Source organism: Columba livia, chromosome 2 (assembly GCF_036013475.1).
Source record: "Columba livia isolate bColLiv1 breed racing homer chromosome 2, bColLiv1.pat.W.v2, whole genome shotgun sequence".
NCBI classification, from domain to species: domain Eukaryota; kingdom Metazoa; phylum Chordata; class Aves; order Columbiformes; family Columbidae; genus Columba; species Columba livia.
The window spans coordinates 48,711,617-48,732,680 of NC_088603.1; the positions used below are offsets into that span (position 1 = coordinate 48,711,617).

General features: G+C 40.8%; 1 protein-coding gene across 10 annotated transcripts in view; it reads right to left on the reverse strand.

The window, feature by feature from the left end:
• Positions 1–21,064, reverse strand: part of MYRIP (myosin VIIA and Rab interacting protein) — a 324,276-nt gene that overhangs the window by 37,904 nt on the left and 265,308 nt on the right. For all 10 annotated transcript variants that reach the window (XM_065051799.1, XM_065051798.1, XM_065051804.1 and 7 more), the window contains 6 exons: positions 19,931–20,067; positions 18,218–18,298; positions 17,509–17,606; positions 17,106–17,186; positions 15,370–15,519; positions 1,037–1,214 (listed from right to left, as the gene is read on the reverse strand). In XM_065051799.1, coding sequence (XP_064907871.1) covers positions 1,037–1,214; positions 15,370–15,519; positions 17,106–17,186; positions 17,509–17,606; positions 18,218–18,298; positions 19,931–20,067 — 725 coding nt within the window. The remainder of the gene's footprint in view (positions 1–1,036; positions 1,215–15,369; positions 15,520–17,105; positions 17,187–17,508; positions 17,607–18,217; positions 18,299–19,930; positions 20,068–21,064) is intronic.

Genomic DNA, 21,064 nt, shown 5'->3' on the forward strand with positions numbered 1-21,064 from the left:
TGACCTTATTAATGTTTATAAATATATAAAGAGTGAGTGCCATGAGGATGGAGCCAGGCTCTTCTCGGTGGCAAACAATGATAGGACAAGGGGTAATGGGATCAAGCTGGAACACAAGAGGTTCCACTTAAATTTGAGAAGAAACTTCTTCTCAGTGAGGGTGACGGAGCACTGGAACAGGCTGCCCAGGGGGGTTGTGGAGTCTCCTTCGCTGGAGACATTCAAAACCTGCCTGGACACGTTCCTGTGCGACCTCACCTAGGCGTTCCTGCTCCAGCAGGGGGATTGGACTAGATGATCTTCTGAGGTCCCTTCCAATCCCAAACATATTGTGATACTGTAAGCAGGAATTTGCAACCTCTCCCAGGGTGCTGATTCAGTAATGGGGCTGTCTTAGAAAGCCACCCACCATCTATATTCATATCCATACCTAATGTACAGGAAGACTGAGGACACAGATCTAGGGAAACTGCTGGTCTGTGAGGTTCCTACTCACATGGGTTCCTCAAATTCAAGTGGAAGCAGCAGGTAGTAGGGCTGCACAGAACGCCACAATGGTGAATTCATCGGGATTGAAAACCAAGGTGTGAGGTGGAATCCTAACCATGAATTATTTCACTGTTTGGTTCACCATGTAACCTCATGAAAAGCTAACCTGTGCAACAGAAGGGAGTCTGTGGGCAGCTGCAAACTCCTCCAACTGGAGGATAGACAACCAGGTGACAAAGCAGGGCCCTTGGGCTCTCTTGTCTTAAAAGCTCTGAAATGTATCCAAATTACACACCTAATATTTTGTAACAGTCCAAAATCAACTCCCTAAAGGCCCAAATTTTGAATATTTTCTTGGAAAAAATACAATGGCCAGATAAGCAATAAAATCATGACACTCAGCATCACCAAACAGACATCTTTATATGTGGCCCTTGAAAGCACAGCGGCCAGCAGAAATTTCCTGGAGAGGGTCTTTGCTTCAAGTCATATTTATTCCACATGTGAGTACCGAAAAAAGAATCATATTCGTACTAGAAGTATTTACTTGTTTCATTTAGCCTGTCCACACTTTTCCAGCTAGGTAATGCAGAGAGCTTGTGTTCCTTCTGTTTCTTGAATTGTCCTTTTTGCTGCCTCCAAAGAGCCTCAGTCACAGATGACGCAGGGTCTAGTCCTTTGCTGGGCATATCTTCACTAGCCAGGGAGAATGCAGACTGAGACCTCTGTGGGAATAAAAATCAAAAAGCATAATTTAAAAATAGAAACACTTCATTATCAAACTCTTTACCTTAATTAGTATGAGTATTCAGTTACCCATGGAAGTGTGGTATCTGCCAGAATGCAGAAATGGAATTTAATGTAATCAAAATAATTGTTTCAGCACTAGATTGCTTATTTATGTGCATTTCTGATGCTACGTAAGGAAGCAGGAAATTGTTTGTACTACCACAGACCAGATGGAGAGAAATAATTAAGGTGAAGTTAGGAATGTGCTTGGTGAGGACTGATATCTAACTGTTTCGACTCAAGCTAGCCAGAAAGAGATCCCATTGTGGTGAGACATGATGATCTATTGTTGGCTCAACAGGCCATCTGGTGTAACGATTTGCAGAAATTAAAAATTAAAAAAAAAGCAAACAAACAGTCTGTTCCCCAAAAATAGATGTGCAACTCAACTGATTCTAATGCAGAATTCTTTTGCTGGCTAGGACATACATATAACACAATATGCTGGGCAGTTTTATGCAGTCTTGCTAATCAAGTCAATATAGACTACAATCCATCTGATTCTAGGAAGGTCACATTTGAAGTCAAATGAGGTAAAATACTGTTGTGATTGTTAATGAGCCCTAACTACTACTGAAAGGAAGGTGCTTTCCTTTGGATCCACATAAATATATATTTCAGTTCTGACTTAGGCACTGGGGTCAGTTAGAGAAGCCACAGTAAAATTTGGTCAGATTTAAAGAAAAAAAGTGAAAGTTGGCAGTGTCCTGCTGATTTCAGGAGAATTTACTCTTAGAGGTCTAATAACACATGTAATTCTAGAGACGAGGCTACAGCAGCTCAAGTCAAGTTTTAACATCTGGTTGACACTATTTTGCTGCAGCATGATTTTTTTTGTAATTAATAACTTTGCTTTTGATGACAGTATGTGCTTAGGCAGCTTGAATGGCAAAAGAGATCACTTTTTCAAATGACAATTAGCTTTTTTCTCCATAACTTCTTACCTCTCAAAACCTCTGTCTTGGACTTCATAACAAAGTCAGTAAAAGATGCCTGTACACGGCAGGGCTTCATCAAGAAGTATTGCTTTCAAGTGGCCACTTTTCTGGCTGCACCTCTTCCCATCTGAAATGATCCTGAGTAGGACCCGTCCACCACAGCAGAAGATTTACTTACCTGCCAGTCTTCCTGTATCTTTTGCTCAGCAATGTGATTTCATAAAAGATTCAGTAAAGAGAAACACAACTAAGCACCAGGGTTTAGTTCGGCTTCTGAACTCTGGAGGAAAAGCCAGAATCAAGTATTTCCTGTAACTGCAATGACTTGGTTCATCCCATCCATTCAAAGACACAGGGTCTTAACACGATGCACTGGAGAGTTTCCTTTCCAATCTAGTAACATGAACTACTGATAACAAGCTCATAGTACTGTGTAATTTTATTACAGGGAATCTTCCAGATAAGCTGCTTTCACAAACCAGCTACATTCAAGTGCATATTTAGGCTGTTTCAAACTTCAGACTAGATCTTCAACTTATCAAGATCATCTGAATTCTCCTGGACCCTGTAAAAGGGTTAATAATTTAACACAATACAGACAGGTACGTAAATAATTTTGCTATAGTAATTTGCCCGTTAACTTTGATTTCATCCTGCCAGGATATATGGGCAATATAATCAACTCCGCCACAAATTTGCTGTCTGAACTGTGACAAGTTTTAACTGCACCGTGGCTCATTCTGTTGTAAGGCAAGAACTACTGAACTTCCCATCCTTACAATAAATTAGGTCCAGTTCACATCTGACATACCCTCTGATACTTTATATTAAAGTTGTTACACTCTGAAAACAGCACGTTGTAGTGGTTGTCATGTTTTTCACAGTAACAAGAATATTCTTTTTCCATGTATATTGCAAATACAGAAAGATAAGAGATGCTGAAGAACACAGAAGAAGGAATGTCCTACAGCTTAATCACTAGTATCTATTTTCCCTTATTACTTAACAAACTGAATCATAAGAAGGAGAAGAAAAAGAATCAGGAAACAAGTAGTCTGTTTAATGATAACCTGGGCTCAAATAATGAACAGTTATTTCTCATAATGTAAAATCTGTAGGCTAGACAAGTTTTCTGGTGTTTTGTTTAAACAGCAGCTTCTCACCTGCCCAGTCGCTGCTTCACAAACATCACAGCGAAGGCTGCATCGCAGTGTTGGCAGTGTCGGCACTTCGCTCTCAACCAACCTGGGACCGATGCAGTTCAGCCCTGGCAACGCAGAACTCAGCATGGGCTGTGAAACCCACTGAAGGCGCACAGCTAATCCTGCCCTCAGACCCTACAGCAACCCAGCTCTGAGCTATTTAAAGCTAGCTCAGGTGCGTCTATACCATAGGACAGACACATCCTTCAGAAGAAGTCGAAGATACACAATAGCTTGAAGCATTTTAAACAGAAGAAAATGAGCAGGAAGGGTCTGATGGGCAAAAAGCACTGAAAAATGGGGAAGCACGGAAAAGAAAGCAGACACAAACCCTTGTGGCGCAGCAGCCTAGGATCTCAAATAAGCTTATCCAAAACAAGCTGTTTCTTTTAAATTGTGTGCGTAAACCTTCGGGTCAAGATCAGTGGGAAACTGTTCTCCACAGTTTCTGTCAATGGTGTGTGGAGAGCAGGAAACTGGTTTTATGCAGGAACTACTGCTAATTCCCAGGTCAATTCCTCCAAATGTAGCAAGGGAAAAAAGATGCACTCAAAATTTGGCTGGAATCCATCCTCATCCTTATTTTACACCTTGTGTGAATTTTTGATAAAATCTGTCTTGGACTGCTCTGCTAGAAGTACCGCCTCTTCTCACTGAAGATGGTCCAATATCACAGAAGGCTCAAGGAGAGATTTATTATAAATAATCAAGAAGTGACAATGTTCTAATAAGCTCCAATTAAGAAGATGAAATAAAAGTACAGGATTAGGTTATTTCTTTTTCTGAAAGATAGTTTTTAGAGATAGGGATGGATGGACAGCTAGTAGAATTGTGTCTTACACAGACACGTATGAGACAAAGTGTAAATATTCATCCCTGATAGCAGTTTAAATCACTGGTGCAACCACAAGTAACCTCAATATCAATACAAAAAAGGAGTGTCAATAGCCAGCCTAGTGGAGGAGCAGGACAGAAGCATATCCTGGCATAAGAACAAATCAGTCTATATTGGCATAAACATGGCAATTTTTTTCAGAGCACAAAAGCAAATGTTTGTCCAGAAGTTTCTCTCCAATCCATTACTGGCCTGATTGATGACTCCATCTGAAAAGCAAAAGACTCAAGACTTCTTTTTGATGCTTTTGCAATTAAGAGCGGACTGGAATGTTACTTACTTAGCATGAGGTTACACAGCAAAAGATTTAATCTTGGTTGGTGCATTTGCATCAACTTCAACACAGCTGGCACCACTAACTCGACAGCCCTACAGCTATAGGAAGAGCTTCAGCATGGGCTACAAACCTCTGTAGAAGCCTGTCCATGCTGCTAACTACACTGCCACACTGCCTGGGGCAGGCAGCAGACATACACGTTGCTGTGCTGCATTTGTGCCTCCCTTCCTCACTGAGACAACAGCCCATCTGTGGATCCACAGGGGACGTGTTTCTCTTGTGGACATGTGCTTAGAAAGCTAAACACTGAACATAAGGGAACAGGATTGAGAAGCCTACCTAGAGGCTGGTGCTGCAGGTAATTTTCCTGTGCATGGATGCAGGGAGGTCCTAGAGGTAACGCCAGCTACCCCAATAGGCTCTTGGAGGGGTTCGCATTGGAACAGGGGGTATAAACTGACCAAATGGAGGAGTCACAGCCCTCAGTCTTTAACGATTGCCTACAAACTTGGACAGCAACAAGATCTCAGGGCAGAATAACCAATCCAGTCTATTTTCCAAAAGTATCCCAAAAATATAGCAGCCCAAATATGACTTTCAAAAGGAGGCAGGAACGTAAGAGCTTGGGTCCTCATGTCGTGATTTATGAAGACATGAGAGGTCAAGAAGACCCTTCCCTCCCAGCTAAAGCTACTGGCACTTTACATAACCAGAAGTTCTGGTTTTTCAGCAAAAGACATCATCAGCCAGGTGCTGTTTAGGTGTATTTATTTGTGATTAATTACAAGGCTGTGCTTTATGTTTGCAGTCAGACACTAAGGTACTGCAGCTGTTAGTTTTTGCAATAAATTAGTACATCAGCAGATGGCATTGCAAGCAAACAGGTCATTTGCCATGTTCGCTGCACATTCTCCTACCTTGGAGGCTGCACACTGGATTGCTGTGCAGTAAAACACAGCTTGCAAAATATAGTTACAGTATTGACAGGCATTTCCAAACGCTTTAGTTAGATGAGTTCCCCACCAAATCCTGCCTACTTGCATCTGCTCTTAGATTTTTGTTTCAAAAAGAAATTCCAGACACATTATCATTTTGAATCTCTCTTTTTTTTTCTTTTAAACCCTTCTTCAGGGGATTTCTGCTGCATAGTTATAATGTCTGGTTGCTGAGAACTCAGCCTTCATTTTGTACCAGGCTAGTAGTAAAAGGAATAAGTTTTCATGTACAGTCCTGTTTCACTCTTGGCCTTCAAGCAATGCAGTTTCTGAAGATTAAAGAAGAAAGGAGTGAATAAAAAGTAATCACATACAATGTCTCCTGTTACTTAATAGACATATTCCATCTTCTGAGTGTCTGTAACAATTTGCAAGTTCATGCTTCTGAACACTGAGTAAATAAAAACAAAATAAGTAAATCAAAGCAAGAACAACTTTTAACAAAAACCACTTGTGAACACTGTCTAAAGTCAACAATCTATAGGTTATTTACCTTTAGTAACTGTCTTATATGTATGCATATTTTTTAGACAGATAATATACAGATTTTGTTCTACATTCTTCTGCAAAAGTTGAAAGAGTGTCATCAAGGGGTAATTGCCCTTGCTTCTAAAGAGAAGTCAAAATAGCAATTCAAAACAGATCCCCGAATCAATGACTGAACTCTACAAAGGCTATTCCAGATCATGCACATTTTTCTCCTCACTTCCCTCCTGTTTCACCCTATTTCTTCAGTCTCCTTTAAATAGTAAAACTGTGGTTTATTCTGCACTTATTCAGAGCAGACAAAGGACTCTCTCAGCTTCAGAAGGGTAAGGCAGCTGCAGGGTCCCCATGGCAGGAGCCCTTGCAGGCTCTGGGATCTCAGCACCTGGGTTGAGGGCAAGTAGGGCACCTCTGGATCTGGGCAGCAGAGTCCTGTGCTGAGCAAGCCTTGACCTGTAGGGCAGCTCTTAATTCGGGCTTTGAAGACTAGCTTGTGTATTCAGGGAAGCAGCCTAGAATTGACAGCACAAACACAGATGGTTTAAACGCAACCTTATCCGCCCCCTCTCCTTACCCGCAAATTCTACAGCTACGCCTGCAAGCCGTGCAGGAAAAACCCCTCGATCGCTTCTCTTCTGTGCTCTGTGAATACAATCAATGCAAAGACAGAACCAGCAGGTCCAACCCACCTGAGCAAATACAGTAGCAATCCCTAAGCATCAACAGCTAATGCATCCTCTGGTAAGTAAACACCCACACCAGGAAGGAGACAGTGTGAGCTTGCAAACGGTGACACTCTGCCACAGCCTATTTATCCCTGGAAGAGATTTTTTGCTCTGCTCAAATGTATGCAGTCCAGACATTTAGCAGTGGGAGTGAAATACCAAGGGTTTAAAGCATCTGTTCCTTAGTTAATCTTGTATGTGGAAAAGTATCTGTTAACAACCCTATGGCTTCTGAAAAATGGCAAGAACAGGCAGATGAATAGGAGATTTTCACACTCAACTGCAAAAAACTCCCTTCTTCCTGCCCTGACCTAAACCCTGGTTACAATATCTAAGTCATCAGTGCAAATCCTTGAAGAGCAGACTGGGAGAAAGCAAAGATGACTGCAGCCTCTCCTACAAAAGCCTTAGAGCATGTGTCCTTCCAGGGTCTGCCCAAGCTGGCTGCTTGTTCACTTAGTGACACAGACATATCCCAGCCATACTTTAGGTGGGTTTGACATCCTTCTGCTGGCCTCTCAGGCAGCTGATCCTCTTAAAAGCATTGTTCCTTTAAAAGGACTACAAAAATAATTCTCAGCTAACCAGGAATGGGTCCGTCAGCAGTATGACTTGCACAGCTGTGTAATAATATGTAGAGCCACATCTGGGTGTGTGTTTATTTTGGTTCAGTTTGGGATCCAGTGATAGGCTGCAAGGGAGAGAGGCAGGAGGTTATTCCCCAACCAACCCATTGCTGCTGAGCATACAAGCAGCTCTACGCATCACCACACAGAAGTATAACCCATAGAGTTTAAGAGACTTTCTGTCCTCTCAAATAGTAAGCAGGTCCCACAGGTGAAAATGCTACTGCTTTGGTTGCAAGGGATTTGCAAGGGATTTGTAACATAGTAACAAGGGATATTTAAATATTGTTTTCAGAAGATGAGTATAAACATCCTTTTATTGTACTTATGGGGCTAACAATTTAGGAAAGTACTAGCAGTATAAAATAGAGTAGTTCAATCAACGTAATGGATTTATGTGAACATCTCTACAGAAGTTTGTGGTGAGTCAATTGTTATGTGCTTTGACAGGAATAGAAGGCAGATGTACCAATGCAATTGTAATTTAAACAGCACTTTACAGGTACCCTTGTTCACTGTATTTGTCACTGGTGAAGTCACACCTTTAATGCTGTGTTCAGTTTTGGGTCCCTCACTACAAGAAAGATGCTCAGGTGCTCAAGAGAGCTCAGAGGGGGACAACGAAGCTGGTGAAGGGTCTGGAGCACAAGTCTGATGAGGAGCAGCTGAGAGAACTGGGGCTGTTTAGCCTGGAAAAGAAGAGGCTGAGGGGAGACCTGACCACTGTCTACAACTACCTGAAAGGAGGTCGGAGCATGGAGGGGGTTGGTCTCTTCTCCTGAGTAACAAATGGTAGGATGAGAAGAAATGGCCTCAAGTTGCACCAGGGGAGGTTTAGATTAGATATGAGGAAAAATTTCTTCATTGAAAGGATTGTCGGGCATTGGAACAGGCTGCCCAGGGAAGTGCTTGAGGGTGTTTAAAAGACACGCAGATGAAGTTCTTTGGGACACGGTTTAGTGGTGGACTCAGCAGTGTTAGGTTTACGGTTGGAGCTGATGATCTTAAAGATCTTTTCCAACCTAAACACTTCTACGATTCTGTTTAGCTGTTACCACTTCTCATGTGTTCCTCCATGGCCCATTCTTTTAATCTCCTCCTGAACTTGGAATATTCTACTACATCTCTTTAAAAAAAAACAACAAAACTGTGCAGACACTTCCCAGCTGCGTAACATCTTTCATCTGAAGACACTAAGAGCTCAGTTACTATCCTGTGATGACAGTATTACTATATTATTTACAGATGAGAAAGCTGAGCAGCAGCAAAGGCCATATCCCTGTTCTGGTGTATGGCAACATGATTCTAAGTTACTACTTGTATATCCCACTGAGAGAATAAATGTGTATAAAGAGGTAGGGGAAGGAGGTGACCTGGCATTTTCATCTCAAGTCTAGTTGCAGCCTCACACATAAAGTTTTGTTTTTTTTTTTAAAGAGAATACTCTTTTTTGAACATGATTACTCTATTTTCATTAATTTATAGGTTTCTCAGGGCCTCATGCAACCTTCCATGTCCCATTCTGACCTACGCCTACAAAGTTGCACTCAGCAGTGCACTCACTCATCAGAACGAATCACTGCATCTGCTACTCAAACACCCACTTGACATAGGAGGCCTTCAGTGTTCTGTGATTATTTGCTTCTTGCTGTGACAATATACACCCTGATTTAATCTAAAAATAAAGTAAGATCTGTCAGGCAGACTAGTTTTGAGCATCTCAGGTTTTAAGTTAGACCTTAAAGCTTCGTGATACCCAGCATTGTATTAGCATAGCATATTTTCAACAAAATAGAGCTGAAAGAACAACATATGATCTACATTATTTCAAAAATAACAATATAGAATGATCAACCTTCTCTGTCTTTTCCCCTGCTCCCTTTCATGTCTTAAAACCTATCCTGGCTTGCTGGCAGTAATTGTAATTCAGCTGAATTTAGCCCTGCATGGGCTTGATCATATATCTAGCATCCAAAACTGTCTTCTTGGATGTTTGTCAAGTGCATGAACAGTACTATGAAGCCAAGAATCAGTAATCTTCTGCTAAAGATACATCTCAAACAATTTCAAACCATACAAACAACTTTAAAAGGAAAAAGCTGTCACATTATGCCTTGCACTGATTATTTAGCCACCTGAAACCTCAAAAAGTGGTGCTAATTGCTGAGTCAGAATTGCAAAAGCAGCTGTATTCTATCCTGCTGCAGTGGAAGCAGTGAAATCAATCAGATTATTATGGACAGGGCCATCTTGATCTGAAATGCAGAAGTGTCATATTGCCAGGTAACTCCAGATCACTTTTGTAGTGACACAATGTTACACCTGCATACTCAGCAGATGACAGCAAGATTTGTAACCTGCGAAGTACGTAGAGAAAGCTGAAACTTCTCATAATAAATATGAATAAATAAGACCCATTGTTTTCAAAAGTACCAAGTGCTTTTTCCATCTCAAATGTACTGCTCTTTCCCAGCCTGTGCAGAGAAGATGGTGCTGCAGTTGTCTGCTTCTGGAAGGCAACAAGACAGTAAAGAACCCATCAGGATCCAGCTGATGGGCTTCTGGATAAATGCACACCTGCCTCACTGGAAGTAGGTCTCAGCAACAGACTCTGTGCAACCTTCTGACTCCAGCTCATGTATGAAAACCAAAAGCTCCATCTTCCCTATGATGTGCTGTATTTATTAATTAAATATAAACATTATGTTTCTGATACAGAGTTGTTGACAGGTAAGAACTGATGTCACCTGGCATCAACTTCTTACAGAGCCATGCCTCTCCCATCTGAAGCAGTTCTGCAGTGTTGTGTGACTGCTAAACAGGATTCCTCCTCAAAAAGGTTTTATTCAAATATTTGCTTGGGACAAACCTAAAAAGGTGTAAAGCACCTGCAAAACCTCTGGAGATTTCCAAAACAGCACTGGACCTCAGGCTTGTGGAACCTTCTCTTTGAAAAAAATCAAAGGCAAAAAACCCCCAAAACAAAAAACCTGTCAGTACACTGTGGACCTTATAATTAGCTTAACCAGTAAATTTCTGCCTCCCCTGAGGTGCATCATAATGTGTATTTAATGAAATCCTCCTTTTCCCTATATCCCTAGCTGTTTTATATACTATAAATTATGGATGAGCTTCTGTTTACATATGCAATCTTTCAGCTGTAAAATAAAGACCACTAATACAGCACTTAGAACACACCAGGAAGCCTGCACTCCATCAGTGTTTAAATGGGTAAAATATGTCAACTGGTCATTTGCTCTCACTGGCAGTGATGTATGGGAGGGAAATGGACTCAGTGAGCAGGGAAGCATCCACCCATTGCCCTAAACTCCTCCCATCCCCACACTGCACATCCTTCGCTTACTGGTAATCAGAAACAGATGGTGCCATCCATCTCTTTTTATGAGATAGGGAAATAAAATACCCAGCCCTGTATCGCTATTTTTAGCATGGGCAAAGGATGTCAAAGAAATGTAAGAGGAAAAAAAGAAAAAGACAGTATCATAGCTACTACCACACTATAGTACTGCAGTTAAACAATGAATAATATATTTCAAGGATATACCATGTGTGTGTGTGTGTGTGAGAGAGAGTTCCTTAACATGCACGGATTTTGCTCCAACCAAGCAGATCTCACATAGTTAGTCTCTGGGCACTGTATTGTCCCCAGCTTACACACCTCAAGTCCTCTGCACACTGCAAAGACGCAGTTTAGTAGGGAAGTAACGCAGGGCTTCCCAAGCCCACTGGAAGTTTCTGGCTGATACAAATGATCTGCACACAAATAGCTGCCACTGAAAGAAAAATCGCATGGCAAATATAACCATAGTCATACCTGGGCTTGTTACAGCTCCCCGCATGTTATTAGCAAGTGACTTTGGTAATAAAATGCAAGGCAATGGTAGACATGGGTTTCTAAAGGCCAGTGTTACAGCATGCAACTGCTCTAGGTAATTGTATGTTACTAGCTTTGTGGCGACAGTGAAACTGCATGTATTATCTTCTACACAGAAGACAAAAATATTTGCTCTAACATAAATTTTCAGTTCTAAATAATGAAATCCTAACTGCCTTAAGATTTCGCATCGTTACCTCCCTTTCCTCTGCATGTCTGTCCTTCTGTTAATTATGCTGCTTCTTCTCTTTTACTTAATATATCCCACTTCTGCTTGCTTCAAGTACTAATTTGTTTGCCAGGTAACAAAGGAAGTCTTAAACAGAGGAAGCTCTACTTAAATAATCCTTATTGGGAAATAGGTTCACACACAAAACTCTAATCCAGTAATAGTCAACTTGGGTAGCTTCCTTTGGTGGTGTTGTGGCCACCTAGTCCATCTACAAAAAACCTTGGATATACTAGGAATATCTGCCCTAATAAATCTGTTGCCAGAGCTCCCTTGTTAGCTGTGGCATGTATTAATAACAAAGGGGTTTTATCATTATAGGCAGATCTCTGCTCAAATTAAGCCATCACAGACAGCTCAATGGTAGGATGTGTACACAAGTCACATAAGGATTTGCTGTTACAAGCTTGATCTCGAGAACTTCAAAATCTACCTGGGAAGGAGTAAGGAGCTCTGCCTAGAAAGGGCATATGACCACAGGGCCTCTCTGTCAGCTTCGGTAGAAGCTACGTTTTGTTTTGGAAAGAAAAAGATACTGTAAGTCTTTTAGCAGAAAAGATAACTTTCTCAAATGATATACAGAGGAGAAACTGAGGAAGTGCAGTCTTCATATTCTGCTGACAGATGCATGCTTACCATTTGTAGCTGAATTAAAGCAAAGTAAGCTTAGGAAAAGGATTTTGGTTTGTTCCACACTTGTTGATGAGAGTCAAGCAGGCTGTAACTGCTCTATGTTAGCTCTGCATAAATTGCCTTTAAGTTCACGTTCCATTAGACCCTTTGTTAGAGCTTCCATGGCTTTATTTCTGCTAGCCTCATAGGCTGACATAACCACAACTATATTAGCTATGGGAACAACTGGAGCTATGCTACCTTTCCAAGGGTGTCTCATGATGTTAAGAAAACTCTCTTATACTCAAAGCAAAGCAAAATCAAACACATGTGCACTTCGAATGGCAAAACAATAAAACAACCCTAGTGAAGCAAAAGGTAGAAACGATTTAAGGGAGGGGTGAGAGAATCCAGATCAGATGGCCAAATTCATTCGTGTTCCTTAATGCTCTGTGGGAAAACAATTGCACCAAATGGTGCCAAAGGTGGTGAAAGGCTCTGTAAAGAGGTAGAAAGTCCTTGTAAAGCACTGTACACATCTGGATCTCTAGTACTGACTGTTGGCTACAGAAGTTTTAAAGCGGTTTGTTGTGGCTTTTCTCACCTTAGTATGACATTTCTGCTACTCCAGTATTTTCCACAAAGTCTACTGTTTCTCAAATCATTGAGCCTCCTTCTGGCTAAAATCTGGCACTCAAACTTGTTACTTCAGAACAGAATTTCAAAATGTGTTGAGTGCAAGCTTAACTCTCCAAATGCAGAAGATCAACAGGATTCTGGTGTAGTAACTGAGGATTTGAACTGCATGTTCCCCCAGGTCCTGCCCTTAAACTCAGTTGAGTCTGACACAAAATTAACTCCGCCTCTCCTGGAACTTAAGTTCCACAAGCAACATGCCTAGGAACTACAGCGCAACACTCTTAAACACACTCACCCTGACTTGTCATCACTTGGTTAACAACAGCAGCTTAAAGGCATTACTCCTTCAATCTAGAAATACATGGGGCATAAGAATGTGAGTTTGTATCTCAGCAATTCTGGCTGACAGTCTTATACTCTGGCATAAATCTATTTTCACTGGCAGTGTCAGCTAGCAAACTCAGCTGGGAACTAAGGCACAGCACATGTTCAGTTCTGGTGGTTCAGCTCAGTGAGGGAGAGGTGGTTACTGGTACAGCAGCAGGACACATGGGAGCAGCAGCTTAAACCACTGTATCAAAATGCACTGGAACTCATCTGTCACTGTCTTCCCTCTCTGATTGTGACACAGCCTATCCAAGCCTATAGCTTATTTTCACTTCTTTTCCCTTGCTGCTCTTCTTAAAATGTTACTAATGCAGCTTGTCAGATTTTCTTCAGCTTTATAGCAGAAATTAAAGACATTGTGCTGAGGAATAAGCAAAAGAAGGAGGAAATACTCTTTAGAGTAAGACATAAATGGTGTTCTATGGTTGGGTTTACTTTTTTGTTGTTGGTGGTGGCTGTTTTCTTTAGGATGGCTAACGAGAAAAAAACATTATAAAAATCTAACATTGTAAAAAAGTAAATATGACATTCAGTAAAAATCCAAATAAAAGCTAAGTGAGCATAAACACTGTTTTAAGGAATAAACACTCAGGCATTGAGTTCTGTTAGCATTCAAATCAAGCAGCAAGACTGCTCATATCACAAACTCAACTCAGTCCTCCCCAACACACTCACCAATGCAACACAATGTCCGTGATGTATCACAGTATCACACAGGGATTGGAAGGGACCTCAAAAGATCATCTAGTCCAACCCCCCTGCCAGAGCAGGAACGCCTAGGTGAGGTCGCACAGGAACATGTCCAGGCGGGTTTTGAATGTCTCCAGAGAAGGAGACTCCACAACCCCCCTGGGCAGCCTGTTCAGTGCTCCAGCACCCTCACTGAGAAGAAGTTTCTTCTCAAATTTAAGTGGAACCTCTTGTGTTCCAGCTTGATCCCATTACCCCTTGTCCTATCATTGTTTGCCACCGAGAAGAACCTGGCTCCATCCTCATGGCACTCACCTTTTATATATTTATAGACATTAATAAGGTCCTCCCTTAGCCTCCTCTTCTCCAAACTAAAAAGACCCAGCTCCCTCAGCCTTTCTTCATAAGGGAGGTGCTCCACTCCCTTAATCATCTTCGTTGCCCTACACTGGACCCTCTCCAGCAGTTCCCTGTCCTTCTTGAACTGAGGGGCCCAGAACTGGACACAATACTCCAGATGGGGTCTCACCAGGGTGGAGTAGAGAGGAAGGAGAACCTCTCTCGATCTACTAACCACCCCCCTTCTGACACACCCCAGGATGCCATTGGCCTTCCTGGCCACAAGGGCACAGTGCTGGCTCATGGTCATCCTGCTGTCCACCAGGACCCCCAGGTCCCTTTCCCCTACACTGCTTTCTAATAGGTCAGTCCCCAGCCTATACTGGAACCTGGGGTTGTTCCTGCCCACATGCAGGACTCTACACTTTACCTTGTTAAATTTCATTAGGTTATTCCCCGCCCAACTCTCCAGCCTGTCCAGGTCTCGCTGGATGGAAGCACAGCCTTCTGGTGTGTCAGCCACCCCTCCCAGCTTAGTGTCATCAGCAAACTTGCTGATAGTACACTCAATTTCCTCGTCCAAATCGTTAATGAATATATTGAATAATACTGGCCCCAGTACTGACCCCTGAGGCACTCCACTAGATACTGGTCTCCAACTAGACTCTGCACCATTGACTACCACTCTCTGGCTTCTCTCCTTAAGCCAGTTTGCAATCCGCCTCACTACTCTGTTGTCTAGACCACACCTCCTCAACTTAGCAACTAGGATGCTATGGGAGACTGTGTCAAACGCTTTGCTGAAGTCAAGGTAGACCACATCCACTGCTCTGCCATCATCCATCCACCCACCCTGTTACATTCTCATAAAAGGCTATGATGTTGGTCAAGCATGACTTACCCTTAGTAAAGCCATGCTGACTGCCCCTAATAATCCTCTTATCCTTGATATGCCTTGAGATGGCACCAAGGACAAGCCGTTCCACTACTTTCGGCCATGATGTGCAAGGAAAGCATGGAACTGAGCAATAGTTTTTGAACCAGGAACAGGTTTAATACTTGTTCTCTGCAAGTCTCTTTGTACTGTTCCAGGCAGTAAGTATCTGTATCTGTTATCTCAGTCTTCCAGTTTAGTGCAGCAGAAAACATCACTCACCCACAATGTGTAGGACCCCCTGCGGCTCCCTGGGAAAGTCAGCATGCTCTGATCTGAGACAGCAACCGACGCCAGGCCACTGCTCCTGGATGGTGGCCATTCAAAGTCAGCCTCTGCCTGCTCAGCTTTGCTTTTCTGCTTCTTTATAATCTGTAAGGTAGGAGGACAGGGGATGGGAGGAAAGAGAAGTGCTTAGAAAACACCATCTGAACTGTATGGAGAAAAATTACACTAGCCCTGTCTCAAGGCAAACTGCCTAGGAAGAACATTTGAGTTTCTCTTTGCTTCAGCTCCAGTTCATGCAAGGGTGATTCTGACAACCTGTATGCATTTCTTCTCATCTGAAGTCATACTGCTTGCAAGCACATAAGCATCAATACAATAAATCATAATCACTGCCCATAGGAACATCAGAGATGAACTAAATAAACTTTGAAACCTGTTCCTACAGCAACACTTTAAACATTAGCACCATCTAACTGTCAAGTATTTGCTCAGACAAGAATTTTGCAAAGAAACATAAAATACTAGAAATGAAGGGAATTTCAAAGGTTCCTATGGCATCTAGCCACACTTTTACTGAAAACAAAGAAGTCTTAGGTGTCTAGGCACCATTTTTGTTTTTGAAAATCTACACTGTCTTAAGAGATCATATAGTGTACCTGTCTTCCTACACTGACAGATTATAACCTGCTACACTTCATTTCCACAGCTTTTCTGACTCCAGTTTAAAATACCTACAGAATATTATTCTGAGGCACAAAAGATCTTGCTGGGCAACTTTTGACAAAAGTGGTAGCAATTCAAGCTTGACTGAGACAGGCTCAGGACTATCAAAGAGCCAATAAGCGAAATTAATCTTTTAACATCTGCATTAAAACATGAAGGCATTTTATTTTCTATTGAGCTGCTGCTCTTCTGGCTTTTCTTGATAGCCTTATAGATGACATGTTCCTCTTCTGTGGTGCGATTCATAACCTGTTAAATGCCAGATCCCATACACAGATGTGGCAACTAGCTTAGTTCATTTGGGGTTCACTAACTTAGCAAAGTAGTTTCTCCAGTGATTGAGGGAGCTCAACAACACTGTTCATGCTTGTCCTGCGTGGCTCCAGACTGTTCAGACAAACTCAAGAGGTATTTGTTCCCACTAGCCCTCCATTTTAGTGCTGCGTCAGTGCCAACTCTGAGCTTTGCAAGGAGAAGAATGAGCTTTCTGGAAAAAGCCACCAAAATCAGACACATGAAGGGTTCTGTTAGTTTTTGGGTGTCTCTCTCACGGCATCATTAACTGAATACTATTTTCATTACTGATGTTTTCTTTGTACGTATTGCAGATGTAGGGTTCTGTAGAGTTGGTATGGTCAAAAGCCACCCTTCTTTATGTTGGAAAACTTTGTGCCTTTTGGGAAATGAAGTATAGATGTAAAATTACACCAAGCAGGGGCCTCCTCTTTCAAGCAAGTACATCACAGATCTGAGGGACAAACACCTGTCAGCTCCAAGGGTGACGGCCATCAGTTTAGGCACTGGATTAAGTTTATTTGTAGATTGATCTCTCTGTCTGATGTAGCTGATTAAGCCTATACTGTGATAGTTGAAGTTGCAACTTTTCATTTACTGTGTTCTTTCCAGACTGGTGTCATTCTTTCTGCTGTTAGCAGAGTTGAAGCTCACCAGGCTAAAAGATTGTGTTTTGGCTATTAAACAAGCTAGGGAAAAAATGCTTGCCATACCTTCTGCACAATGGTTGTGGCCAGCTCTTCTATGAGGTCCTCCTTGTGTTCCTGCAAGTAACAAGCCTCGTTCTGCTTGTCCTGTGTGAAAACAGATACCTGTAGCTGCTACAATCACATAAAACCAGACTTTCCACGGAAGTGCTATAGATCAGGAAATGGGTAGTATGCCCTATTGGCACTGCAGGAAGAAATGACAAGTACTTATATTGCATATCACCTTTTGAAATGCAACATGCATCTTGGATACAAGTCATAAAAAACACACCCACTTCTTTAGGTATGGCATGAGACCGCTACTACTTTGTCTTCTTTCATATCTACTTGTTTACGTACCACTATCCAAATTAAAAGAAAAATAATTGTTCTATTTAAATTAACACATTTTTTTTAAAAATATTACCAGGCTGTCACTGTAGGTCTCTGCCTTAGAAATAGCTTCTTCCACTGCTTCCTCTGCAACACGTAAGGCCACAGCAAGGGTATCCATCATGCTGTGTCCTAGGTGAAGAATAAGATAAAACCATCATGTTCTTTATATACATACCTACATTTTGCATTATTAACTTCAAAATTCAGACTCATATTCTGGACATATATTCAAATCCTGAGTTGTTCATGACAAAGTTTATTTCCTCAATCCATAATTATACACAGTAAAATAAAAACCTTAAGACAGAGGAATTTGTCTTGATTTCTATGTCTCTTCTTAAATAATAAATACAATAAACCACGGTATTTGTATGATGCTGATTTTAGAATCCAGCAAAATAGAAAGAAATCATGGGAAGAAAATCTGTAAACTTCTGATAAACACCAACAGGATACAAAAAAGGGAGTGAAAAAAAATATATGAGCACAGGAAAAGAATGAGAAAGAAGTAACAAAAACTGAACATCAAGAAAATCACACTAAAATAAGCATGTATTGGCTGTAATACTGAAGCAAGATATTCCAGCATGGTACGGAAAGGATTTTTAGTATCTTCCTAAATGTTTCAGCTAAAAGATTGTTGGATCTTCAAACAAGATGTACCAGCACTCTAGGCTAGTTGTCCAGTAACTCAAAGTGTAAGGCCTGTGTTTTAATCAAAAGAGGTTTTAGCAGCATACCTTCTGTCTGTCGGTAGAATGTAGAGTCACTGCCACAAATGCTTCCTTCATTTTCAAAGCTTCCTTCAAAAAAATCTCCTTCTGCTCAAAAGAGACAGTACCGCATGTTAGTATAAGAAGTGCTCGTTAAAAGTAGAGGCATTGTTAGATTAGAATATTCACTCAAGATACGGTGGCACAGCATACAAAGAGGGATAACCAGAACATTCCTCCTACCTTGTGTATAAACCATGATTGCAGCAGCTTTTGCACAAATGACTGCTTTTATAGCAAAGACCTCATGTTCATTTTGGATGGAGAAAACTATTTGTATAGTAAAAGAGAGAAAGAAGCTACTAGGTGTAAAACTTACATGGTAGAAGTTAAACACACGGAATTTGCCTTTAATATGACATTTGGGGTTGAAATAGATTCCACATTTTAAAGGGCAATGCTGTATAAATAAGCCAAAGCCCAGAGACGTACACTAGTATTTGTCTTCAAAGGGAACAAAAGGTTTATGCAATAGTCACACAGAGAGCAGAAGAAAGTTAGCGATGACATTTAGACTCAAAGGCCTTCCTTAGGAAGGTCTCACAGAGAGCACAAATGACACTGTAGCTCCTCACTGCACTGTTCACACTTCCATCCGAGGACAAATTCAGTGTGACTACAGCTTAAGTAAACACAAGACATCACAGTGAAATTTTAATTCCATTGCCCCACTTCTGCCCTCACTGACATGGATTTTCTTGTTTTCGTGCATATTGTTCTCAACTGTTAAGGAACCTTCTCTAGGAAAAATGGATTTGATAGAGAGAAAGCAAAAAGACTAATAAATCAGAATTTATACGCATAGGTCGCTTCTCCCTAGAAGGTTTTCTGACAACATTCATACGAAACACCTAAAATTTTCACTAAGGACTGGACAGTCCACTAATCATACTATATAATTTCAGAAAAAGACAAAGTAAAGATTACAGAAAAGATATAGCCTTTTTAGAGCTTTCAAAAGAATTACGTTAGGGAAGTATCTGGTCCAATAAAGCCCACGAAATTTCAAACATGCAGCTAGCTGTGTTTTGAGAAATTTGCTAAAGTTACCAGAATTACACCAAACGCCACTATTTTATATCTCCAATTACACTTCTTACGGGGTGATGCATTGTAACACCATAGTTAAGGGAGACTTTTGTCTCTTCATCTAAGCGGTTATGTTAATACTTCATCAGCATCTTTTAACCATTTACAAACACCAGTACAAAAATAAGATGTGGCCCGTTTCAGATCCTTGAGCATGCAAAACTCTTAAGTGAGGACAATTTAAGTTTTGGTCAGCTTGGATACTGAATGTATCCCACATTAATCAAATTTTGCTTCAAACACCACAAAATGTGCTCCGAGGCTAAATGTTGAATGCAAAATTATTTTCTCATTCACTAACTACTCAGAATTGTGATAAAGTTAGGGAACACAGGCTGCGATATACTGCAATTTACTTTATAGGCTGAAGATAAAAGTGCTTTTGTATCACTGGCATAATTAAGATTAAATATTCTTTGAAGTCTGAAACAGCTCTCCAGACACTTTACCTCCTTTTTTTTTTTTTCCCTCCACTGAGGTATTTCTTTTCCTTTTTTTTTTTTTTTTTTTTTTTTTTAATAGCCTTAAAAAACCTTTTAAAAATCATCTCAGAACTTCCATTGTCTCAGCTTGTATATAAGCTGTTCTTACCTACTACATCAGGGCAAACTCCACTCTCCAGTCTATGCTTCTTGTATAAGTTCTTCAGAACTTTGGCACTTCCAAAACACTTAAAGCGGCTTTTGACATTATTATAGTACCAGTCCAGAGACTGGGTCCTTAGGAGCCTAAAACAGAAAAATAAACGACATATTCGGAATTATTCTGCAACAAATAAACATAAACAACTTACCATCCTTTTATGTAAAAATGTATCTTTTAGGCCTCAGAGCATAAACATATTAATTTCTGAATACTTCTTTACTGCTTGTACTTTGCACGACTGGCATATTGAGGGGAAAAAATAAAAGGTAACCCATGAGCAAATATCTTCTCTGCATTACTCAACTTTTTATTTGGGTTTGTGACTACCAGGGGAGGTGCTCTCCTCTTTTACATTATAATGCCAACACTACAGACTTCTGAAAAATATAAACAAGCTTTTGAGCAGCACAGGAAGGTTTTAAAAACAGCCTCTACTTACACAGATTTACAGATAATGTAAGAATATTAGGCCATTAGCACACTGCAAAAAAGAAAAACAACCAAAAAACAAACATCGTCATAAAAATATATAACTGCTTTTATTATATTTGGGGAAACCATTAGCGTAGACAAAGCCTTATTAGTTTTTTAAAACTGAGGTCATGGGTGAAAAACAAAATGAAATGAAACCCCACTGTAACCTTTAGATTTTCCTTCAGGGACTCCGGACTTTTCTCTATGAAGTGCAAAGCAAGTCACAATCCACATTTTTTTTTTTTTTAACACACACCACTTCATATGCAAATAAAATCCCACTTATTGAGAGACTAGCAATGTGGTTCTCACTGGGTACTGAACCTTGGGAGAGACTCAGTAACAAAAATAAGAAGCTGAGCCTGAGGTTTCAACTAAACACTTCCAGTTTAGCTCCAGATTTTTTAGAATTTCAGTATCTTGCTGAAACGGAATATCCAGTTCATGTAAAAAAACATCATGATATAGTCCGCTTCTCTGTCACCACTGGAAAGTGTTTAGTGGCAAACATCAGCGGTGGAAAATTAAAAATAAAAATCAATTAAGCCTATTGTATTCAAACTGTGAGCTCTTACAGTTACATCAGCTGCTCTACTCAAGACAACT